Genomic DNA, 22,940 nt, shown 5'->3' with positions numbered 1-22,940 from the left:
GAATGAGCAGTAATCCTCTGAGGCAGAGTTTTACCCGACTCAACATAGGCAAGATGAATTAAAGATTTCAACCAAGATGCCAAAGAAATGGCAGAAGCTTTCTGGCCTTTCTAGAACCGGAAAAGATAACAAATAAACTAGAAGTCTTTCGGAAAGACTTAGTAGCTTCAACATAATATTTCAAAGCTCTAACAACATCCAAAGAATGCAACGATTTCTCCTTAGAATTCTTAGGATTAGGACATAATGAAGGAACCACAATGTCTCTACTAATGTTGTTGGAATTCACAACTTTAGGTAAAAATTCAAAAGAAGTTCGCAACACCGCCTTATCCTGATGAAAAATCAGAAAAGGAGACTCACAAGAAAGAGCAGATAATTCAGAAACTCTTCTGGCAGAAGAGATTGCCAAAAGGAACAAAACTTTCCAAGAAAGTAATTTAATGTCCAATGAATGCATAGGTTCAAACGGAGGAGCTTGAAGAGCCCCCAGAACCAAATTCAAACTCCAAGGAGGAGAAATTGACTGAATGACAGGTTTTATACGAACCAAAGGTTGTACAAAACAATGAATATCAGGAAGATTAGCAATCCATCTGTGAAAAAGAACAGAAAGAGCAGAGATTTGTCTTTCAAAGAACTTGCGGACAAACCTTTATCTAAACCATCCTGAAGAAAAATAAGTCTTCCAGACTCTATAATATATCTCTCTAGATACAGATTTACGAGCCTGTCACATAGTATCAATCACAGAGTCAGAGAAACCTCTTTGACCAAGAATCAAGCGTTCAAACTCCATACCTTAAAATTAAGGTTTTGAGATCCTGATGGAAAAAAGAACCTTGAGACAGAAAGACTGGTCTTAACGGAAGAGTCCACAGCTGGCAAGAGGCCATCCGGACAAGATCCGCATACCAAAACCTGTGAGGCCATGCTGGAGCTACCAGCAGGACAAATGAGCATTCCTTTAGAATATTGGAGAATACCCTTGGAAGGAGAAACTAGAGGCGGAAAGATATAGGCAGGATGACACTTGTAAGGAAGAGATAATGCATCCACTGCCTCCGCCCGAGGATCCCGGGATCCAGACAGATACCAGGTAAGTTTCTTGTTTAGATGAGAAGCCATCAGATCTATTTCTGGGAATTCCCACATTTGAACAATCTGAGGAAATACCTCTGGGTGAAGACCATTCGCCCAGGTGCAACGTTTGGCGACTGAGATAATCCGCTTTCCAATTGTCCATACCTGGGATATGAACCGCAGAGATTAGACAGGAGCTGGATTCCGCCCAAACCAAAATTCGAGATACTTCTTTCATAGCCAGAGGACTGTGAGTCCCTCCTTGATGATTGATGTATGCCACAGTTGTGACATTGTCTATCTGAAAACAAATGAACAACTCTCTCTTCAGAAAAGGCCAAGACTGAAGAGCTCTGAAAATTGCACGGAGTTCCAAAATATTGATCGGAAATCTCACCTCCTGAGATTCCCAAACCCCTTGTGCCGTCAGATACCCCCACACAGCTCCCCAACCTGTAAGACTTGCATCTGTTGAGATTATAGTCCAGGTCGGAAGAACAAAGAAGCCCCCTGAACTAAACGATGGTGATCTGTCCACCATGTCAGAGAGTGTCGTATAATTGGTTTAAAGATATTAATTGAGATATCTTTGAGTAATCCCTGCACCATTGGTTCAGCATACAGAGCTGAAGAGGTCGCATGTGAAAAGGAGCAAAGGAGATCGCATCTGATGCGGCAGTCCTAAGACCTAAAATTTCCATGCATAAGGCTTACCAAAGGGAATGATTGTGACTGAAGGTTTTGACAAGCTGATATCAATGTTAAACTTCTCTTGTCTGACAAGGACAGAGTCATAGACACTGAATCTATCTAGAAACCTAAAAAGGTTACCCTTGTCTGAGGAATCAATGAACTGAATGGTAAATTGATCCTCCAACCATGAACTTGAAGAAACAACACAAGTCGATTCGTATGAGATTCCTCGAAAATGAGAAGACTGAGCAAGTACCAAGATATCGTCCAAATAAGGAAATACCAAAACCCTGTTCTCTGATTACAGAAAGAAGAGCACCGAGAACCTTTTGGAACTGAGGCTAGGCCAAACGGTAGAGCCACAAAACTGGTAATGCTTGTCTAAAAAGAGAATCTCAGACACTAAAAGTGATCTGGATGAATCGGAATATGCAGATACACATCCTGTAAATCTATTGTAGACATATAATGCCCTTGCTAAACAAAAGGCAGGATAGTCCTACAGAACCATCTTGAATGTTGGTATCCTTACATAACGATTCAATATTGATAGATCCGGAACTGGTCTGAAGGAATTGACCTTCTTGGTACAATGAAGAGATAAAATAAAACCCCAGCCCCTGTTCCAGAACTGGAACATAATTACTCCAGCCAACTCTAGATCTGAAACACATTTCAGAAATGCTGAGCCTTTGCTGTGTTAACTGGGACACGGGAAAGAAAAAAATCTCTTAGCAGGAAGCCTTAACTTGAAGCCAATTCTGTACCTTTCTGAAACAATGTTCTGAAACCAGAGATTGAGAACGGAATTGATCCAAATTTCTTTGAAGAAAACGTAATCTGCCCCATACCAGCTGAACTGGAATAAGGGCCGCACCTTCATGGGTACTTAGGAGCTGGCTATAGGTTTCTATAAGGCTTGAATATATTCCAAACTGGAAATAGTTTCCAAACTGATACCGCTCCTGAGGATGAAGGATCAGGCTTTTGTTCCTTGTTGTGAGGAAAAGAACGAAAAAAATGATTATTAAACCTAAATTTACCTTGGATTTTTTATCCTTTGGTAAAAAAGTTCCCTTCCTTCCAGAAACAATTGAGATAATAATTTATTACCCTGGAAAGAAAAGGAAAGCAAAGTTGACTTAGAAGACATATCAGCATTCCAAGTTTAATCCATAAAGTTTTTCTAGCTAAAATAGCTAGAGACATATACCTGACATCAACTCTAATGATATCAAAAGATGGTATTACCAATAAAATTATTAGCATGTTATAGAATAATAATGCTATAAAATTATGATCTGTTACTTGTTGCGCTAAAACTTCTAACCAAAAAATTGAAGCTGCAGCAACATCCGCTAAAAATATAGCAGGTCCAAGAAGATTACCTGAACATAAGTAAGCTTTTCTTAGAAAGGATTCAATTTTCCTATCTAAAGGATCCTTAAATGAAGTACTATCTGCCGTAGGAATAGTAGCACATTTAGCAGGAGTAGAGACAGCCCCATAACCTTAGGGATTTTGTCCCAAAAAACTCTAATCTGTCAGATGGCACAGGATATAATTGCTTAAACGTTTAGAAGGAGTAAAAAAATTACCCAAATTGTTCCATTCCCTGGAAATTACTTCAGAAATAGCATCAGGGAGATTAAACACTTTTGGAATAACTACAGGAGATTTAAAAACCTTAAACGTTTAGATTTAGTATCAAGAGGACCAGAATCCTCTATTTCTAAAGCAATTAATACTTCTTTAAATAAAGAACGAATAAATTCCATCTTGAACAAATACAAAGATTTATCAGCATCAACCTCTGAGACAGAAACCTCTGAACCAGAAGAACCATTATCAGTATCAGAATGATGATGTTCATTTAAAAATTCATCTGAAAAAAAGAGAAGTTTTAAAAGACTTTTATGTAAACTAGAAGGAGAAATAACAGACATAGCCTTCTAAATGGATTTAAAAAATAAAATCTCTTATATTTATCAGGAACACTCTGAAAATTAGATGTTGACGGAACAGCAACAGGGAATGAAACAGTACTAAAGGAAATTTTATCTGCATTAATAAGTTTGTCATGACATGCAATACAAACAACAGCTGGAGAAACAGATACCAAAAATTTATAGCAGATACACTTAGCTTGGTAGCTCCAGCACTGGGCAGTGATTTTCCTGAAGTATCTTCTGACTCAGTTGCAACGTGGAACATCTTGCAATATGTAATAGAAAAAACAACATATAAAGCAAAATTGATCAAATTCCTTAAATGACAGTTTCAGGAATGGGAAAAAAATGCCAGTGAACAAGCTTCTAGCAACCAGAAGCAATAAATAATGAAACTTAAATAATGTGGAGACAAAAGCGACGCCCATATTTTTTTAGCGCCAAACAAGACGCCCACATTATTTGGCGCCTAAATGCTTTTGGCGCCAAAAATGATGCCACATCCGGAACGCCGACATTTTTGGCGCAAAAGGACGTCAAAAATGACGCAACTTCCGGCGACACGTATGACGCCGGAAACAGAAAAGATTTTTTGCGCCAAAAAAGTCTGCGCCAAGAATGACGCAATAAAATGAAGCATTTTCAGCCCCCGCGAGCCTAACAGCCCACAGGGAAAAAAAGTCAAATTTTTTTAAGGTAAGAAAAAAATGATTGATTCAAATGCATTATCCCAAATATGAAACTGACTGTCTGAAAAATAAGGAATGTTGAACATTCTGAGTCAAGGCAAATAAATGTTTGAATACATATATTTAGAACTTTAAAAACAAAGTGCCCAACCATAGCTTAGAGAGTCACAGAAAATAAGATTTACTTACCCCAGGACACTCATCTACATGTTTGTAGAAAGCCAAACCAGTACTGAAACGAGAATCAGCAGAGGTAATGGTATATAAATAAGAGTATATCGTCGATCTGAAAAGGGAGGTAAGAGATGAATCTCTACGACCGATAACAGAGAACCTATGAAATAGACCCCGTAGAAGGAGATCACTGCATTCAAATAGGCAATACTCTCCTCATATCCCTCTGACATTCACTGCACGCTGAGAGGAAAACCGGGCTCCAACTTGCTGCGGAGCGCATATCAACGTAGAATCTAGCACAAACTTACTTCACCACCTCCATAGGAGGCAAAGTTTGTAAACTGAATTGTGGGTGTGGTGAGGGGTGTATTTATAGGCATTTTAAGGTTTGGGAAACTTTGCCCCTCCTGGTAGGAATGTATATCCCATACGTCACTAGCTCATGGACTCTTGCTAATTACATGAAAGAAACTACATTAATGCACCACATCTCTCTAGCTGCTTCCCTTGTCGAGAGCTGCAAGAGAATGACTGGGAGGTGGCAGTTAGGGGAGGAGCTATATAGACAGCTCTGCTGTGGGTGATCCTCTTGCAGCTTCCTGTTGGGAAGGAGAATATCCCACAAGTAATGGATGAATCCGTGGACTGAATAAACCTTACAAGAGAAATCTATACGAGGATCAGGAGCTTCTCTCAAATGTGTCCTGCCGTTTCAGCTCTTTGCTCCGCCCGCCCCCTCATTTTATTTTTAGTGATGGTAAATCCGAGCAATTTTTTTAAATGCTCTGATCTACCATCACTTTAATTGAAAGTTTTCCCTAGTTTTATTAAGTTTAGTTCATTTTTTGGCCACTAGATGGCAACATTTGCATAGTAGCAGGTGCAATGATATTTGATACACATCCATGTGTCTGTGCAATGGGCCAAATTTCTTCCCACAATTATTAAAAATTAAATTACCATAGTGGCTTATTTCTTCCAAGTCTGCCAATATATTTTCAATGTTTTTAGTTGTAAATTATGATAGAAAGTAGTTATTTGCATAATGCTGTTTTATTTACTTATTGTATATCCAGTCCTGGCTTCTGCATCTCTGTTTTCTAAACAACTTTATAAGTATAGCTTTCTTTCATACAGGTGGTGAGAGTCCAGGGTCCATTACTTCTGGGAATTACTCTTCCTTATCACTAAGTGGAGGCAAAGATTCCCAAACACAAAGAACTTTATAAAATCCCTCCCATCTAAAAAGTTACCTCAGTCTTTACTTTGTCAGAGGTATGTATATGGGGTATGGTTTGTGGCTCTATTTTTTCACATTATGGGATATCAGTCACAGACACTCAATAATTACTTATCGAGGAGCAGTGGCGTCACTAGGGTTAGTGTCACCCAGTGCGGTAAGTTATGGTGTCACCCCCCCACCAGTAATGTGTTTTTTTTTTTACTGCAAGAAGAGGATTTCATAGAAAGGCAAATTTCTCCAATGGAAAGAAAGCAGACACAAACAAACACAAAAACACAGACACACACACTTAAAAACACACAGATGCACACACAAACACACTCGGGCACACACACAGAAACACTCAGGCACACACACAGAAACACTCAGGCACACACACAGAAACACTCAGGCACACACACAGAAACACTCAGAAACAAACAGACATACAAAATATGCAAACTGCAATGCATTAATTATAAAGCTCATGCCTAGAGTTGCTCCCTGGCTCAGCAGAGCATCAAATGAAAGATAAACAGTGCACAAAAATAAATCACTAAAGAAAAGGTTTAGGTGCGCAAACTATGAAAATTCTAATCTCTGACTATGTTCCAAGTCTGTCAGTTCACAGCCCGGGCCGCGTGCCTACCGATTTTTATGGCCAATCACCTCTGCACTCTGCCCACCCCCAGACCCTCCCCTCCTACCTCTTCAGTGTGCACTTAGTGTACCGTAACCGTAAAGGTCTGGTGGGCATCATACGTGGCTCCTTCACTTTAGAAACAGTGTCAGTCATGTGGTCAACTGCCGGCATCCCCCTCACAATTTCCCGGTTCCCGTTTAGAGAGACAGCACACCAGTGAATGACTCTACTGCTCCACGTCACTGAGCAGTGAGCTTAGATAGGCAGGCAGGTTTAGGCTAGCAGCGCAACCTCGCAAGCCCCACGGCACGCCCACAACATTCATAGTGAAATTGGGCAGGGGAGGAGCAAAGTACAAAAACAGAATTTATGCTTACCTGATAAATTACTTTCTCCAACGGTGTGTCCGGTCCACGGCGTCATCCTTACTTGTGGGATATCTCTTCCCCAACAGGAAATGGCAAAGAGTCCCAGCAAAGCTGGCCATATAGTCCCTCCTAGGCTCCGCCCACCCCAGTCATTCGACCGACGGACAGGAGGAAATATATATAGGAGAAACCATATGGTACCGTGGTGACTGTAGTCAGAGAAAATAATTCATCAGACCTGATTAAAAAACCAGGGCGGGCCGTGGACCGGACACACCGTTTGAGAAAGTAATTTATCAGGTTTTCTCCAACATTGGTGTGTCCGGTCCACGGCGTCATCCATACCAAAGCTTTAGGACACGGATGAAGGGAGGGAGCAAATCAGGTTACCTAAACGGAAGGCACCACAGCTTGCAAAACCTTTCTCCCAAAAATAGCCTCCGAAGAAGCAAAAGTATCAAATTTGTAAAATTTGGCAAAAGTGTGCAGTGAAGACCAAGTCGCTGCCTTACATATCTGGTCAACAGAAGCCTCGTTCTTGAAGGCCCATGTGGAAGCCACAGCCCTAGTGGAGTGAGCTGTGATTCTTTCAGGAGGCTGCCGTCCGGCAGTCTCATTAGCCAATCGGATGATGCTTTTAAGCCAAAAGGAAAGAGAGGTAGAAGTCGCTTTTTGACCTCTCCTTTTACCAGAATAAACAACAAACAAGGAAGATGTTTGTCTGAAATCTTTTGTAGCCTCTAAATAGAATTTTAGAGCACGGACTACGTCCAAATTGTGTAACAAACGTTCCTTCTTTGAAACTGGATTCGGACATAAAGAAGGTACAACTATCTCCTGGTTAATATTTTTGTTAGAAACAACCTTAGGAAGAAAACCAGGCTTAGTACGCAAAACCACCTTATCTGCATGGAACACCAGATAGGGCGGAGAACACTGCAGAGCAGATAACTCTGAAACTCTTCTAGCAGAAGAAATTGCAACCAAAAACAAAACTTTCCAAGATAGTAACTTAATATCTATGGAATGTAAAGGTTCAAACGGAACCCCTTGAAGAACTGAAAGAACTAGATTTAGACTCCAGGGAGGAGTCAAAGGTCTGTAAACAGGCTTGATCCTAACCAGAGCCTGAACAAATGCTTGAACATCTGGCACAGCTGCCAGTCTTTTGTGTAGTAAGACAGGTAAAGCAGAAATCTGTCCCTTTAGAGAACTTGCAGATAATCCTTTCTCCAAACCTTCTTGTAGAAAGGAGAGAATCTTAGGAATTTTTATCTTATTCCATGGGAATCCTTTGGATTCACACCAACAGATATATCTTTTCCATATTTTATGGTAAATCTTTCTAGTTACCGGTTTTCTGGCCTGAACCAGAGTATCTATCACAGAATCTGAAAACCCACGCTTCGATAGAATCAAGCGTTCAATCTCCAAGCCGTCAGCTGGAGGGAGACCAGATTTGGATGTTCGAATGGACCCTGAACAAGAAGGTCCTGTCTCAAAGGTAGCTTCCATGGTGGAACCGATGACATATTCACCAGGTCTGCATACCAAGTCCTGCGTGGCCACGCAGGAGCTATCAAGATCACCGAGGCCCTCTCCTGATTGATCCTGGCTACCAGCCTGGGAATGAGAGGAAACGGTGGAAATACATAAGCTAGGTTGAAGGTACAAGGTGCTACTAGTGCATCTACTAGAGTCGCCTTGGGATCCCTGGATCTGGACCCGTAGCAAGGAACCTTGAAGTTCTGACGAGACGCCATCAGATCCATGTCTGGAATGCCCCATAATTGAGTTATTTGGGCAAAGATCTCCGGATGGAGTTCCCACTCCCCCGAATGGAATGTCTGACGACTCAGAAAATCCGCCTCCCAGTTTTCCACACCTGGGATGTGGATCGCAGACAAGTGGCAGGAGTGATCCTCCGCCCATTGAATTATTTTGGTCACTTCTTTCATCGCCAGGGAACTCCTTGTTCCCCCCTGATGATTGATATACGCAACGGTCGTCATGTTGTCTGATTGGAACCTTATGAATCTGGCCTTTGCTAGTTGAGGCCAAGCCCTGAGAGCATTGAATATCGCTCTCAGTTCCAGAATGTTTATCGGGAGAAGAGACTCTTCCCGAGACCATAGACCCTGAGCTTTCAGGGATTCCCAGACCGCGCCCCAGCCCACTAGACTGGCGTTGGTCGTGACAATGACCCACTCTGGTCTGCGGAAGCTCATTCCCTGGGACAGATGGTCCAGGGTCAGCCACCAACGGAGTGAATCTCTGGTCTTCTGATCTACTTGAATCATTGGAGACAAGTCTGTATAGTCCCCATTCCACTGTTTGAGCATGCACAGTTGTAATGGTCTTAGATGAATTCGTGCAAAAGGAAGTATGTCCATTGCTGCAACCATCAACCCTACTACTTCCATGCACTGCGCTATGGAAGGACGAGGAACAGAATGAAGAACTTGACAAGTGCTTAGAAGTTTTGACTTTCTGACCTCTGTCAGAAAAATCCTCATTTCTAAGGAATCTATTATTGTTCCCAAGAAGGGAACTCTTGTCGACGGAGACAGAGAACTTTTTTCTATGTTCACCTTCCATCCGTGTGATCTGAGAAAGGCCAGAACGATATCTGTATGAGCCTTTGCTTTTGACAGGGACGACGCTTTTGAGAAACTATTTCTAGCGCCCAGGGATCCTGAACATATCTTGCCCAAGCCTGAGCAAAGAGAGAGAGTCTGCCCCCCACTAGATCCGGTCCCAGATCGGGGGCTACTCCTTCATGTTGTTTTGTTAGCAGCGGCAGGCTTCTTGGCCTGCTTACCCTTGTTCCAGCCTTGCATTGGTTTCCAGGCTGGTTTGGGTTGTGAGGCATTACCCTCTTGCTTAGAGGATGCAGAATTAGAGGCCGGTCCGTTCCTGAAATTGCAAAAGGAACGAAAATTAGACTTATTCTTGGCCTTGAAATGCCTATCTTGTGGAAGGGCGTGGCCCTTTCCCCCAGTGATGTCTGAAATAATCTCTTTCAATTCTGGTCCAAATAGAGTTTTACCTTTGAAAGGTATGTTAAGCAATTTTGTCTTGGATGACACATCCGCTGACCAAGACTTTAGCCAAAGCGCTCTGCGCGCCACGATAGCAAACCCTGAATTTTTTGCCGCTAATCTAGCTAATTGCAAAGCGGCATCTAAAATAAAAGAGTTAGCCAACTTAAGTGCGTGAACTCTGTCCATAACCTCCTCAATATGGAGTCTCTCTACTAAGCGAGTTTTCTAGTTCCTCGAACCAGAACTTTTTAAGCAAACCCTCCAATTTTTTATCCATAGGATCTTTGAAAGCACAACTACCTTCGATAGGAATAGTAGTGCGTTTGTTTAGAGTAGAAACTGCCCCCTCGACCTTAGGGACTGTCTGCCATAAGTCCTTTCTGGGGTCGACCATAGGAAATAATTTCTTAAATATAGGGGGGGGGAACAAAAGGTATGCCGGGCTTTTCCCACTCCTTATTTACTATGTCCGCCACCCGCTTGGGTATAGGAAAAGCGTCGGGGTGCACCGGAACCTCTAGGAACTTGTCCATCTTGCATAATTTCTCTGGAATGACCAAGTTGTCACAATCATCCAGAGTAGATAACACCTCCTTAAGCAGTGCTCGGAGATGTTCTAATTTAAATTTAAATGTCACAACATCAGGTTCAGCTTGTTGAGAAATTTTTCCTGAATCTGAAATTTCCACATCTGACAAAACCTCCCTCATGGCCCCTTCAGATTGGTGTGAGGGTATGACAGAACAATTATCATCAGCGCCCTCCTGCTCTTCAGTGTTTAAAACAGAGCAATCGCGCTTTCTCTGATAAGTAGGCATTTTGGATAAAATATTTGCTATGGAGTTATCCATTACAGCCGTTAATTGTTGCATGGTAATAAGCATTGGCGCACTAGATGTACTAGGGGCCTCCTGTGTGGGCAAAACTGGTGTAGACACAGTAGGAGATGATGTAGTATCATGTTTACTCCCCTCATCTGAGGAATCATCTTGGGCAATTTCATTATCTGTGGCAGTACTGTCCTTACTTTGTTTGGACGCTATGGCACAATTATCACATAAATTTAAATGGGGAGACACATTGGCTTTCATACATATAGAACATAGCTTATCCGAAGGCACAGACATGTTAAACAGGCTTAAACTTGTCAACAAAGCACAAAAAACGTTTTAAAACAAAACCGTTACTGTCTCTTTAAATTTTAAACAGAAAACACTTTTATTACTGAATATGTGAAAAAGTATGAAGGAATTGTTCAAAAATTACCAAAATTTCACCACAGTGTCTTAAAGCATTAAGAGTATTGCACACCAAATTTCAGAGCTTTAACCCTTAAAATAACGGAACCGGAGCCGTTTACAAATTTAACCCCTATACAGTCCCAGCTATAGCCTTTGCTGAGACCTAACCAAGCCCAGAGGGGAATACGATACCAATTGACGCCTTCTAGAAGCTTTTCCAGCAAATTTCAGATCCTCACACACATGCATCTGCATGCCCTGCTCTCAAAAAACAACTGCGCAGTAATGGCGCGAAAATGAGGCTCAGTCTACAACTAGGAAGGCCCCCTGACTGGAAAAGGTGTCTAACATAGTGCCTACCATTTAATAAACGTTCCCCAAGTTTATAAATGCGAATTGTCAGCATAAATATCAATAAAATGCCCAAATAAAGCAATCGATTTAGCCCATAAAAATGTCTACCAGTTTTTTAGCCCATAATAAGCCCTTTATTTTGTTTGTTTGACTAAGAAAATGGCTTACCGGTCCCCATGAGGGGAAATGACAGCCTTCCAGCATTACATGGTCTTGTTAGAAATATGGCTAGTCATACCTTAAGCAGAAAAGTCTGCTAACTGTTTCCCCCAACTGAAGTTACTTCATCTCAACAGTCCTATGTGGAAACAGCAATCGATTTTAGTTACTGTCTGCTAAAATCATCTTCCTCTCACAAACAGAAATCTTCATCCTTTTCTGTTTCAGAGTAAATAGTACATACCAGCACTATTTTAAAATAACAAACACTTGATAGAAGAATAAAAACTACATTTAAACACCAAAAAACTCTTAACCATCTCCGTGGAGATGTTGCCTGTGCAACGGCAAAGAGAATGACTGGGGTGGGCGGAGCCTAGGAGGGACTATATGGCCAGCTTTGCTGGGACTCTTTGCCATTTCCTGTTGGGGAAGAGATATCCCACAAGTAAGGATGACGCCGTGGACCGGACACACCAATGTTGGAGAAAAAGCAAAAGCAGCCAGGAAAACTATTTGTGGAAATTGCGACGCGGCTCAAGGGGCAAAAAAATTAAGTGTCTCTAAAACTTTTCCAGTCCCACTAATGTTTACAACTGCTGGCCCCTCTAATAACAAAATAAATGCATCTCTACATTGAATTTCTTTGAATTTCAATAAAATTTCAACAACAACAAAAAATTTAAAAAAAATAATAATAATATGTGGCGTCAACCCCTGGAGGGTGTCACCTGGGTGCGGTCCGCACCCTCCTAGTGACGCCACTGTCAAGGAGTGTGTACGTGTCTTTAGTACTCTAATGTGTACACTCCTGAGCTCTTATGAGCCTACCTAGTTTTACTTTTCAATAAAACATATAAAAGAACAAAGCAAATTAGACAACAGAAGTAAATTCGAAAGTTGCTTAAAATTGCATGCTCTATCTGAATCATGAAAGTTTAATTTTTTCTTTACTGTCCCTTTAAGCGTGTTACTTTCCATTTTTTTCCTCCTTGGAACCTTTATATTGGTCTTAAAGGGGCAGTAAACTTACAAACTAATGTTATATAATTCTGCACATAGTGCAGAATTATATAACATTAGCTTACCGGCACATTTATACTTTAAAGTATTTCAGAGAAATCGTATCTAAAACCTCCTTTTACCAGAACGCCGCCCCTTGCTCTATTAAGCTGGTCTGGTTTTTACACAGCACGTCACAGTGTGCCCGGCTGTGCCATTAAAATGAATGTAGCCCGCTCCTGCTAATAGACTACAGCGGGAGCAAGCTACATTTATTTTAATGGCGCGACCGGGCACACTGTGACTAGACAGTGTTGCCGCGATGCGCTGTATAAAAACCAGACCCGCTCAGTAGAGCAAGGAGTGGCACTCTGGTAAAAGGAGGTTTAAGATACAATTTCTCTGAAATACTTTAAAGTATAAATGTGCTGGTAAGCTAATGTTATAAAATTCTGCACTATGTGCAGAATTATATAACATTCGTTTGTAAGTTTACTGCCTCTTTAAGGATTTTTAGAAAGGTTTCTTCTCTTGAGCCTATGCATCAGGGGGATATTAACTTCTTTCTGGGAGGTTTTCGTTTCATTTAGCTATTTATTCCGTTAGAAGAATTTATGCTCTTTATTTTTTTTCTCCTTATAAGGTGATGTTTTCTGACTATTTAAGTTGGGACATTGTTGTTCTTTCCTTATGTCTTATTTCCAAATAATTATTCTGTGTGACCTATTTGTTTTGGGTTTTTGTTAGCGCTTTGTAGTGCTGTATTGACACTACACTAAGGTTTTTCAGACAAACTTTTAGTTTGTTTGTTTCTTCTGTTGGTTCTATGTCATTGTCATTCAGTTTTTTTTCTGCTCTTTCTTTGGCTTCCTGGTTGAAGCTTTTTGGTGTCAGGTTAGCCTCCACCCAGTTGGCTCTCTGTTCTTTCTTTCAGTCCAGTTGCCTGTTCTTGTTTTTCTGATGGTTTTATCAGTGGACCAATTTTGCTAGACAGCTATTTGGTCTTCCTTGTATTTACTTTCTACCATTTTTATTGCTTCTTCTGAGGCAGCCATTGGTAGGATGTCCTTCAGGCAGTTGTCTTAAGTCCTATAACTTTAGCCCTCCTGATTTTAATCAACTAGACCTATTATTGGCCTGATGAAAGAGCCTGTGAGCTGAGAAACACGTTGCCTGTTATTTTTAATAAACCATTTTTTATACCTGCAGTTCTGCTCGCTTGTTTTACGATGTAATTTTTTCCCAGTCTGCATCTATAGCACCTGGCGGTGCGTCGTCTTTGTATTTTGCTGATGAGCCCCTTTTCCAACTGTGCTAGGCCATTGGGCGTCCGTAGTGCTTTGTTCATTATATTCCAGTTCACACAGAAGTGACCTGTCCTTCTTGGAGATTGACCGGTGACCAGTCAGCTGGGAGCCTGCAATATCCCAGTAGGCGTATATAGCACCTGGAGGTGCAGCCTATTTCTGAGTATCTCATCTTCACCTACACATTACCATCCGCTGCTACTACTGTGCTAGGACATTGGGCACCCCTGTCTCTCGCCTTTTATTTCAGCTTCCACCAGAGGGACAGCCGTGCCCTCACTCAGGGTGAGCTGCCTGATGACCTTTCACCATCTACCATTACATTTGACTTAAGAGACGTTTACGAATCTCCCTGCAGTCAACTATCGACACTAGCCTTCGGACTCTGCCTATTTTTGGTTTAGTATCACCCTCCCCCCTCTTTTTTCCCGTCCTCTGAGCACACTCTGTCATTTGATTCTTTGGATTTAATGTATTTTTTGCCTGTTGGTTTTTTTTTATTGCCTTTTTTAGGGTTGTGGAATTTGTTTCTCAGTGAAAAAGATGATTTTTTTTTAAATCCCTCCCTTTCTGTAATTTACGCGTAGACTCCACAGCTTGGGTATTAGTTCCCAGGAGTAATGGATCTTGGTCTCTCACCACTTGTATGAAAGAAAACATTTAATGCTTACCTGATAAATTAATTTCACTTGCGGTGTTGAGAGTCCACAAGACCCCACCATGTTTTGTTCTGGGTTGGGGGTTTTTCCTTTTTTGAGCACATTTTTTCCCTGCTCCTTTTAAGGCTTTTATTCCCTTTTCCTACCTCATTTTGCTTGGTTATACGTTAGACTGAGGTACCTGTGAGGTGGGAGGGGTTTTATAGAGTTCTTGGGGTTTGGGAATCTTTGCCTTATCCTAGTTGTAAAGAAGAGCAATTTCCAGGAGTAATGGATCGTGGACTCTCCTCACCATGAAAAATTAATTTATCAGGAAAGCAGAAATTATGTTTTATATTTATTTTAGATGCAACTTTGAATGTATGTATGCATATATATATATATATATATATATATATATATAAACATGAACATCATGATATAATAACTTAGCATAACTCCGAAAATATAATACTAGGGTGTAAGCAGAAGTCAGTGAACAATGTAAAGGATCAGAGGCACTAAACCATTTGGTCTGTTTTACTCAAAGCACTATTTACTGTTACATGCTTATTACAGTTTCCAATATCAGCATTATGTTTTGTACACAAAAGGGTCATGAAGGTCTAAAATGTGTTAATTTTATTCTTATATTTTCAAATGAAAAGACAAGCCCATTCTTGTTTTACATCTCTCCACAAAAATTATCCAAAATCCCTATTCTCATGGAGGATTCCCGATTTGAAAAAGTATAAAGAAATATTTTTGTTTTTAGAAATGATTATGGAGAAATATCTTTCATTTTGCATCACATGGTTTCTCTCTTATTGTGTGCATATTCAAATATGTCCTACAGGACTATTGTAAGAAAGGGGGAAAAAAGCCACAAAAGAAATAGTTATGAGAAATGACTAAATATACATTTTCTATGGTCAGGGGGTTAATTCCATGCATCCCTACATGAATATGCTTTTTTTTTTTTTTTTTTAAATCTACCCCCCGAGTGTTTCTATTCTTTCATAACTTTTCTATAGCCTGATAATCCAAACCTACTAGACTGTAAACACCGGATATTTTCTACCTGTATTCTGTCATTGTGCTAAATCTCTTCCCTGATGTATAATTAACTAAAAGGTAAATTTCAGTTTGAGTAAAAAAAAAAAAAAAAACAGTTACCTTATAATCTTGATCTGGTAGCATATTGAGCAAGAAAGTGACCATTCTCTGAGGAAATTCATACTTCACTGTCCAAAATAATAATTCCTCTAGAAAACATTTGTGCTTCAAAACATCCATTATAGACTGATCTAAAAAAAGAAGAAATAAAGTGTTAAATCTGTTTTAATATGATTTGCCCTAAAGAAAAAAAAACAATTAACAACTTGCAATTAAAGAAATAAATCATAATTATTTAATTGATCCTAAGTCATTTAATACTGTGTCGGCTGTCTTTTGTAGGGGAGTAATATCGAAGGTCTCGCTGACAGCTGCAAGACTGCGTACAGTCTGCATGTCTCACTGCCTGAGGTCTGCAGTGTTACAACCATAAAAACATCTTGCGTTACAACCCTGAAAAAGTGACGTTTCATTGAGAAACTAGACATTGGCTATAAATGGCTGTAATATTTACTGATTACATATTCCAGTGACATCTTAAAACTGTATGTTTTAATTAATAAAAGAAATTAGAAGATGAAATAATTTGCAGCCAATTGAACAAATGCTAATCAAGTCCTAAAAAATGTTCTGGCATTTTAGTTTTAATTAAGATTTCCTAACGTACCCAGCTGCAATAAAAAATGTGTATGTTTTCCTTTCATGTTAATGTTCATAATCATTCACTGTAAAGAAACAGTTGGCTCTTTTATTAATGCACGTACCTTTGGTGGTGCTGCTTAATTTCACTCTTTTTCTCTTCCCAACACATTGCTGACCATCCTGTTCCTCCTGTGATACACAAATAAACAAAAAGTGAATTTTATACCCTCAAAACAGTAGGTTGAGAACAAAAACAAAATTTATGCTTACCTGATAAATTTATTTATTGACACGGTGAGTCCACGGATCATCATCAATTACTGTTGGGAATATCACTCCTGGTCAGCAGGAGGAGGCAAAGAACACCACAGAAAAGCTATTAAAGGGACAGTAAACTCAAAAAAAATCTTTTGTGATTTAAATAGGGCATGAAATTTTAAACAACTTTCCAATTTACTTTTATTACCAATTTTGCTTTGTTCTCTTGGTATTCTTAGTTGAAAGCTAAATCTAGGAGGTTCATGTGCTAATTTCTTAGACCTTAAAGACTGCCTCTAATCTGAAAGCATTTTGACAGTTTTTCACCACTAGAGGGCGTTAGTTCATGTGTTTCATATAGATAACAAAGCTCAGGCACGTGAAGCTCCTAGGAGTCAGCACTGATTGGCTAAAAATGCAAGTCTGTCAAAAGAACTGAAATAAGGGGGCAGTTTGCAGAGGCTTAGATACAAGGTAATCACAGAGGTAAAAAGTATATGATTATAACCGTGTTGGTTATGCAAAATTGGGGAATGGGTAATAAAGGGATTATCTACCTTTTTAAACAACAAAAATTCTGGTGTTTACTGTCCCTTTAAGTATCACTTCACTACCCATAACCCCCAGTCATTTGACCAAGGGAAAGGAGAGAAAGGAAATAACACAAGGTGCAGAGGTGCCTGAGGTTTATATAACAAACTGTCTGCAAAAAAACAGGGCGTGCCGTGTCAACAAATAAATAAATTTATCTGGTACGCATACATTTTGTTTTCATTCTAATTACACGGTGAGTCCACGGATCATCATCAATTACTGTTGGGAATCAATACCCAAGCTAGAGGACACAGATAAGGGAGGGACAAGACAGGTAACCTAAACAGAAGGCACCACTGCTTGAAGAACCTTTCTCCCAAAAGCAGCTTTAGCAGAGGTAAACGTATCAAATTTATAGAATTTGGAAAAAGTATGCAAAGAGGACCAAGTTGCAGCCTTCCGCTTCTGTTCCACAGAAGCTTCATTTTTGAAAGCCCAACAAATCAGAATACTGACGAAAGTCCTTAGTCGCCTGAAGATAGAATTTCAACGCACGCACAACAACTAGGTTATGAAACAAACACTCCTTATGAGAAGAATAGTTAGGACACAAAGAAGGAACAACGATTTCCTGATTAATATTCCTCACCGAAACAACTTTAGGCAGGAAACCAAACTTAGTACGCAGAACTACCTTATCAGAATGAAAGATAAGATAAGGGAAATCACACTGCAGCGTGGAGAGTTCAGAAACTCTCAAAGCAGAAGAAATAGCAACAAGAAACAAAGCCTTCCAACATAACTGCTTAATATCTAAAAAATACATAGGCTCAAACAAAGCCTTTTGTAAAACCTTAAGAACAAGGTTAAGACTCCAGTGAGGAGTAACAGGTTTAAACACAGGCCTGATCCTGACCAAGGCCTGACAAAAAGATTGCACATCAGGTACATCTGCCAAACGCCTATGCAACAAAATAGATAATGCAGAAATTTGACCTTTCAGAGTACTAGCTGACAAACCATTCTCCAGACCCTCCTGGAGAAAGGACAAAATCCTAGGATTCCTGACTCTACACCAAGAGTAGCCTCTGGACTCACATCAATACAGATATTTACGCCATATCTTATGGTAAATCCTTCTTGTCATAGGCTTACAAGCCTGGATCAAGGTCTCAATGACCGACTCTGAAAACCCACACTTGGATAAAATTAAGAGATCAATCGCCAAGCAGTCAGCTTCAGAGAAACAAGATTTGGATGGATGAAGGAACCCTGAAGTAGAAGGTCCCTCCTCAGAGGTAGTCTCCAAGGTGGGAGAGAAGACATCTCCAGTAGGTCTGCATACCAGATCTTGCGAGGCCATGCCGGTGCTATGAGAATCACTGACACCCTCTCCTGCTTGATCCGCGCAATGACTCTTGAAAGGAGAGCGAATGGAGGAAACAGGTATGCTAGACTGAAAATCCAAGTAACGGCCAGAGCATCTATCAGGACGGTCTGTGGATCCCTTGACCTCGAGCCATACCTCGGGAGCTTGGCATTCTCCAGAGAAGCCATGAGATCCAGTTCTAGCTGCCCCCATTTGAGGGTCAAACTGGAAAACACCTCCGGATGAAGTTCCCACTCCCTGGGATGAAAAGTCTGTCGGCTCAGAAAATCCGCTTCTCAATTGTCCACTCCTGGAATGTGGATAGCAGATAGACAGCAGTTGTGAATAATTTGAGCCACCTCTGTCGTGGCCAAGGTACTCCGAGTTCCTCCCTGGTGGTTGATGTACGCCACCGATGTTATGTTGTCCTACAGGAACCTGATAAACCGGGCTAAAGCTAACGGAGGCCAGGTCAGTAGAGCATTGAAGATCACTCTCAGCTCTAGATCTGACACCTCCCAAGACCATAGACTCTGAGCCTTTAACAAACCCCAGACTGCTCCCAAACCTAGAAGGCTGGCATCCGTGGTCACAATCACCCAGGAAGGTCTGTGGAAGCAAGTTCCCTGGGAGAGGTGATCCTGAGACAACCACCACAGAACAGTCTTTTGTCCCTGATCCAGGTCTATTCCCGGAGATAGATCTGCATAGTCCCTGTTTCATTGTCTGAGCATGCATAACTAAAGAGGTCTGAGATGGAACCGAGGGAATGGAATGAAGTCCATGGAAGCCACCATCAGACCAATAACCTCCTTATATTGAGCCACTGATGGCCAAGAAAGACCTGAAGGGCAAGGCAAGAGTCGAAGATCTTTGTTTTTCTGACCTCCGTCGTAGACGTAGAATCTGAAATTAAAACGGTTTCAGTAACAGAATCCTCCATGACTGAATCTGAAATTTGAACAATCTCAGCATCAGAATCCTCCATAACTGGATAGAGGATATGCAAATATGGACCAAAGAAGTAAAACAAAAACGGCACCTGACACCCACAATGGCTGGGGCACTCACCACCTCCTATGACCAGACCCCTGCAGACTAGAATTTCTCCTTCGCCACATGGTCGGGAATGCGGAAATGGAAGACGGAGTGTAACCAGGCCCGACCACAAGGTGAACCGTATAGTCCAAAAAGCACGCCCACCCATAAGATCGCGTCACTTCTAAAGGCCTCAATGTTCCAAACCACGAGCCCAGTAAACACCACACATAAGCAGGTTGAATCACATAAACATGATTATAATCCCCTGTTCAATAACCACACTCGGGAGATATTAACCCTTGATTCCAAGATACTAAAGGAGACTCACTGAGACCCTTATGTTAAGTTAGACCCGCAAGGTGGTAGCCTCTCGGGAACACATTTGTATTACAGTACATTCATAAAGAAAGTAAAATTAAACGATCTTACCAGAATCTACGCCGTGGAACAGGAACATGGCCCTTCAAGTGTGATGGATAGTAGCATCGCCTCCGCCATGGACTTGAGAGAAGAAAGCAGGCAGCGGAGCGAAGTTTGACAACGCTGATTGCTTGAGGAGCTGTTAACATGAGTCGGGATGGTTTTGCAGAAAGACTCTCCCTGCATCTCTGGACTCTAACTTTCATCCAAGCCCTCACTGAGAGACAAAAGGATTACTTAAAACTTCTGTCCCATGCCGAAGAGTACTACCCTCCATAAGAGAGAAAATAAATTCTGACACTTCTCTGCCAACCTCCTGGGACGAAAGGCACAGAATGACTGGGGGATGAGGGGAGTGGGAGGAGTATTTAAAGGGACACTGAACCCAATTTTTTTCTTTTGTGATTCAGATAGAGCATTACATTTTAAGCAACTTTGTAATTTACTCCTATTATCAAATGTTCCTTATTCTCTTGGTATCTTTATTTGAAATGCAAGAATGTAAGTTTAGATGCCGGCCCATTTTTGGTGAACAACCTAGGTTGTCCTTGCTGATTGGTGGATAAATTCATCCACCAATCAAAAACTGCTGTCCAGAGTGCTGAACCAAGAAAAAAGCTTAGATGACTTCTTTTTTATATAAAGATAGCAAGAGAACGAAGAAACATTCATAATAGGAGTAAATTAGAAAGTTGCTTAAAATTTCATGCTCTATCTGAATCACGAAAGAAAAAATTTGGGTTCAGTGTCCCTTTAAGCCTTTGGCTGGGGTGTCTTTGTCTCCTAATGGTGGCCAGGTTCTTATTTCCCAAAAGTAATTAATGCAGCTGTGGACTGTTCCACAGGCTATGATGTACCCCTTAGAGAGTACCTACTAATAGCCTACAGGCTAAGGAGATCCAAATAACATCCTCACACTTAACTGAAAGATACCCACACTACTGGACTTACCCTAAGCAAAAGATAACTGCTACCAGTAGTTAGCCAGCCCAGTGCTGTACAGCGAAGGATCTTAATATGCGGAGTATAACATAGAACCAACAGGAGTATCCCAAGGGCCAGGCCCTGCGACACATCTGGCAGGCCTGTGGCTAACTCCCATAGGGTGCAATTGTGCCACTACACACACTACAAAAGCTTCCCTCTGTCCAACAGCAGCTCATTGACAGGAAAATGGGCCTCAAATCGGTCTGAAGACCCCGCTACCAAAAACCATCTGGAGTGCATCCAATATTCACCTGCTGCTAAGGCAACGACTAGACTAGTTTCTAGAAAGGTGTGAGGGGTTTTAAGGGCTCTTGGGAATCTTTGCCGCCTCCTACTGGCCAGGAGTATAATTCCCAGGAGTAATGGATCATGGACCCTCAGCACTTGTATGAAAGAAACAAATGTTTGAACTTGCACCAAATTTAAATAATAGCTTTAAATTGGAGAATGGCAAAAATGTAGTTTGACTGCATCACTAACTTGAACTAGATGTCGACTGATATTGATTGGAATCAATAAAAACAACCTACATATTATCCAGTGTATTCTCCTCTCTACTTTCATTTAAAGTAGGTAAAATCCTTGTTTGCAGAGGTTGTAAACTTCTGTAACATTGAAATCTAATGACCAACAATTGGTGGTTGTTCCCAGGTTACCCTACAGTAAAATCAAACTTTTGCAGCAGTGGTAAAAAAAAAAAAAAAAAAAAAGGGATATGATACCAAATTGCTAAAATCACTTGAAAGTCATGCAGCATATCTTGAAAAAGCTGACAAAAGCAAAATATCACAAGTAATAAAAAGAAGATATTTTACCTAAAAATGTCCTCAGTAGCCACATCCCATTTCTAAAGGAATCCTACATCTGGTACATTATTAAGGAAGTTTACTATGAAATTTATCAAGATTATGGTAAAACAGTAAAGCACTCAATATTGATTGGCTGGGGTTGTTGTTGTTTTTTTGTTTTGTGTTTCCATGCAAATGACAGCCGTGGAAGGATAACTGCACACAGAGCACTTACTCATGTGAGCCGAGTATATTTTGAGGTAAAATAAATTACTTTTATTACCTAGAGATTTTTTTATATTGTAATCCACCCCAATTTATTTATTTTTTAAAATTTTAATATAATGTACATTTTATTTAATTTAAAGTAAAGGTATATTTATTTTTTTTCCATAATAAAAGCTCACCTCATCTGAAGAATCTGGTTGTACTCTTGTTTCTGCAGCACCTGCAATCTCTTCCCAGAAAGAAATATGTATTTTAATAAGCAATAAAACATTGCAAGCATTCACCGTTAACCTATAAAGCAATTATTTTAGAATGATTGGTTTGTTAATAATTTGATAATTAGCGCTTTTATTGTAAGAAAGGGGGGTGAAAGAAGCTGTAGTCAAAAAGCTTGAGAAACAGCATGAATAATGCTAATATTTTACTAAATAAGGTTAAATTACTTTAAAGGGACATGACATTAAATTTCTTTCATGATTCAGATAAAGCACACAATTTTCTATTTTACTTCTATTATCAAATATTCTGCTCTACCTGAATCATGAAAAGAAAATGTTTTGAGCTTAATTTCCCTTTAATACATACCTTGAACAGGTAGTGTGCTAGATTCAGGCAACTGCTCTTCGACCTCACTGGAAAGTTGTTCCTCTGGAACTGCAAGACCAGAACCTTTCAAGGCAAAGAGATATTTTTCATGACTCTTAACACGTACATTCTCTCCAGGACCTAAAGACAAAATTAACAAGCACATTTAATAAAAATGTAAATAGTAATAAATAAGTTGGCATTAAATAAATAAGAAACGAGTAAACATTGTGGCAAATATTTAACATATATAAGAGAAAGAGAAAGCTATAAAAGGAAAAACATAGAGAAGAGAAAAAAAGAGATAACATTGCTGAAACATTGCTTTGTGTAGGTCTGACAGCTCATATACAGTACATGTAAGTGTGTGCGTGAAATGTTAATCTATTAATATATATTTTAT

The 22,940-nt window shown here is 40.3% G+C and overlaps 1 protein-coding gene across 1 annotated transcript in view; it reads right to left on the bottom strand.

The window, feature by feature from the left end:
• Positions 1 to 22,940, bottom strand: part of UBR3 (ubiquitin protein ligase E3 component n-recognin 3) — a 1,090,259-nt gene that overhangs the window by 901,785 nt on the left and 165,534 nt on the right. Inside the window, 4 exon segments of the mRNA XM_053698420.1 lie at positions 15,746 to 15,876; positions 16,450 to 16,516; positions 22,132 to 22,181; positions 22,538 to 22,678. Coding sequence (XP_053554395.1) covers positions 15,746 to 15,876; positions 16,450 to 16,516; positions 22,132 to 22,181; positions 22,538 to 22,678 — 389 coding nt within the window.

Source organism: Bombina bombina, chromosome 1 (assembly GCF_027579735.1).
Source record: "Bombina bombina isolate aBomBom1 chromosome 1, aBomBom1.pri, whole genome shotgun sequence".
Classification (NCBI taxonomy): domain Eukaryota; kingdom Metazoa; phylum Chordata; class Amphibia; order Anura; family Bombinatoridae; genus Bombina; species Bombina bombina.
Note: the sequence above shows the minus strand (reverse complement) of the source record. Positions and strands in the feature narration are given on the sequence as shown.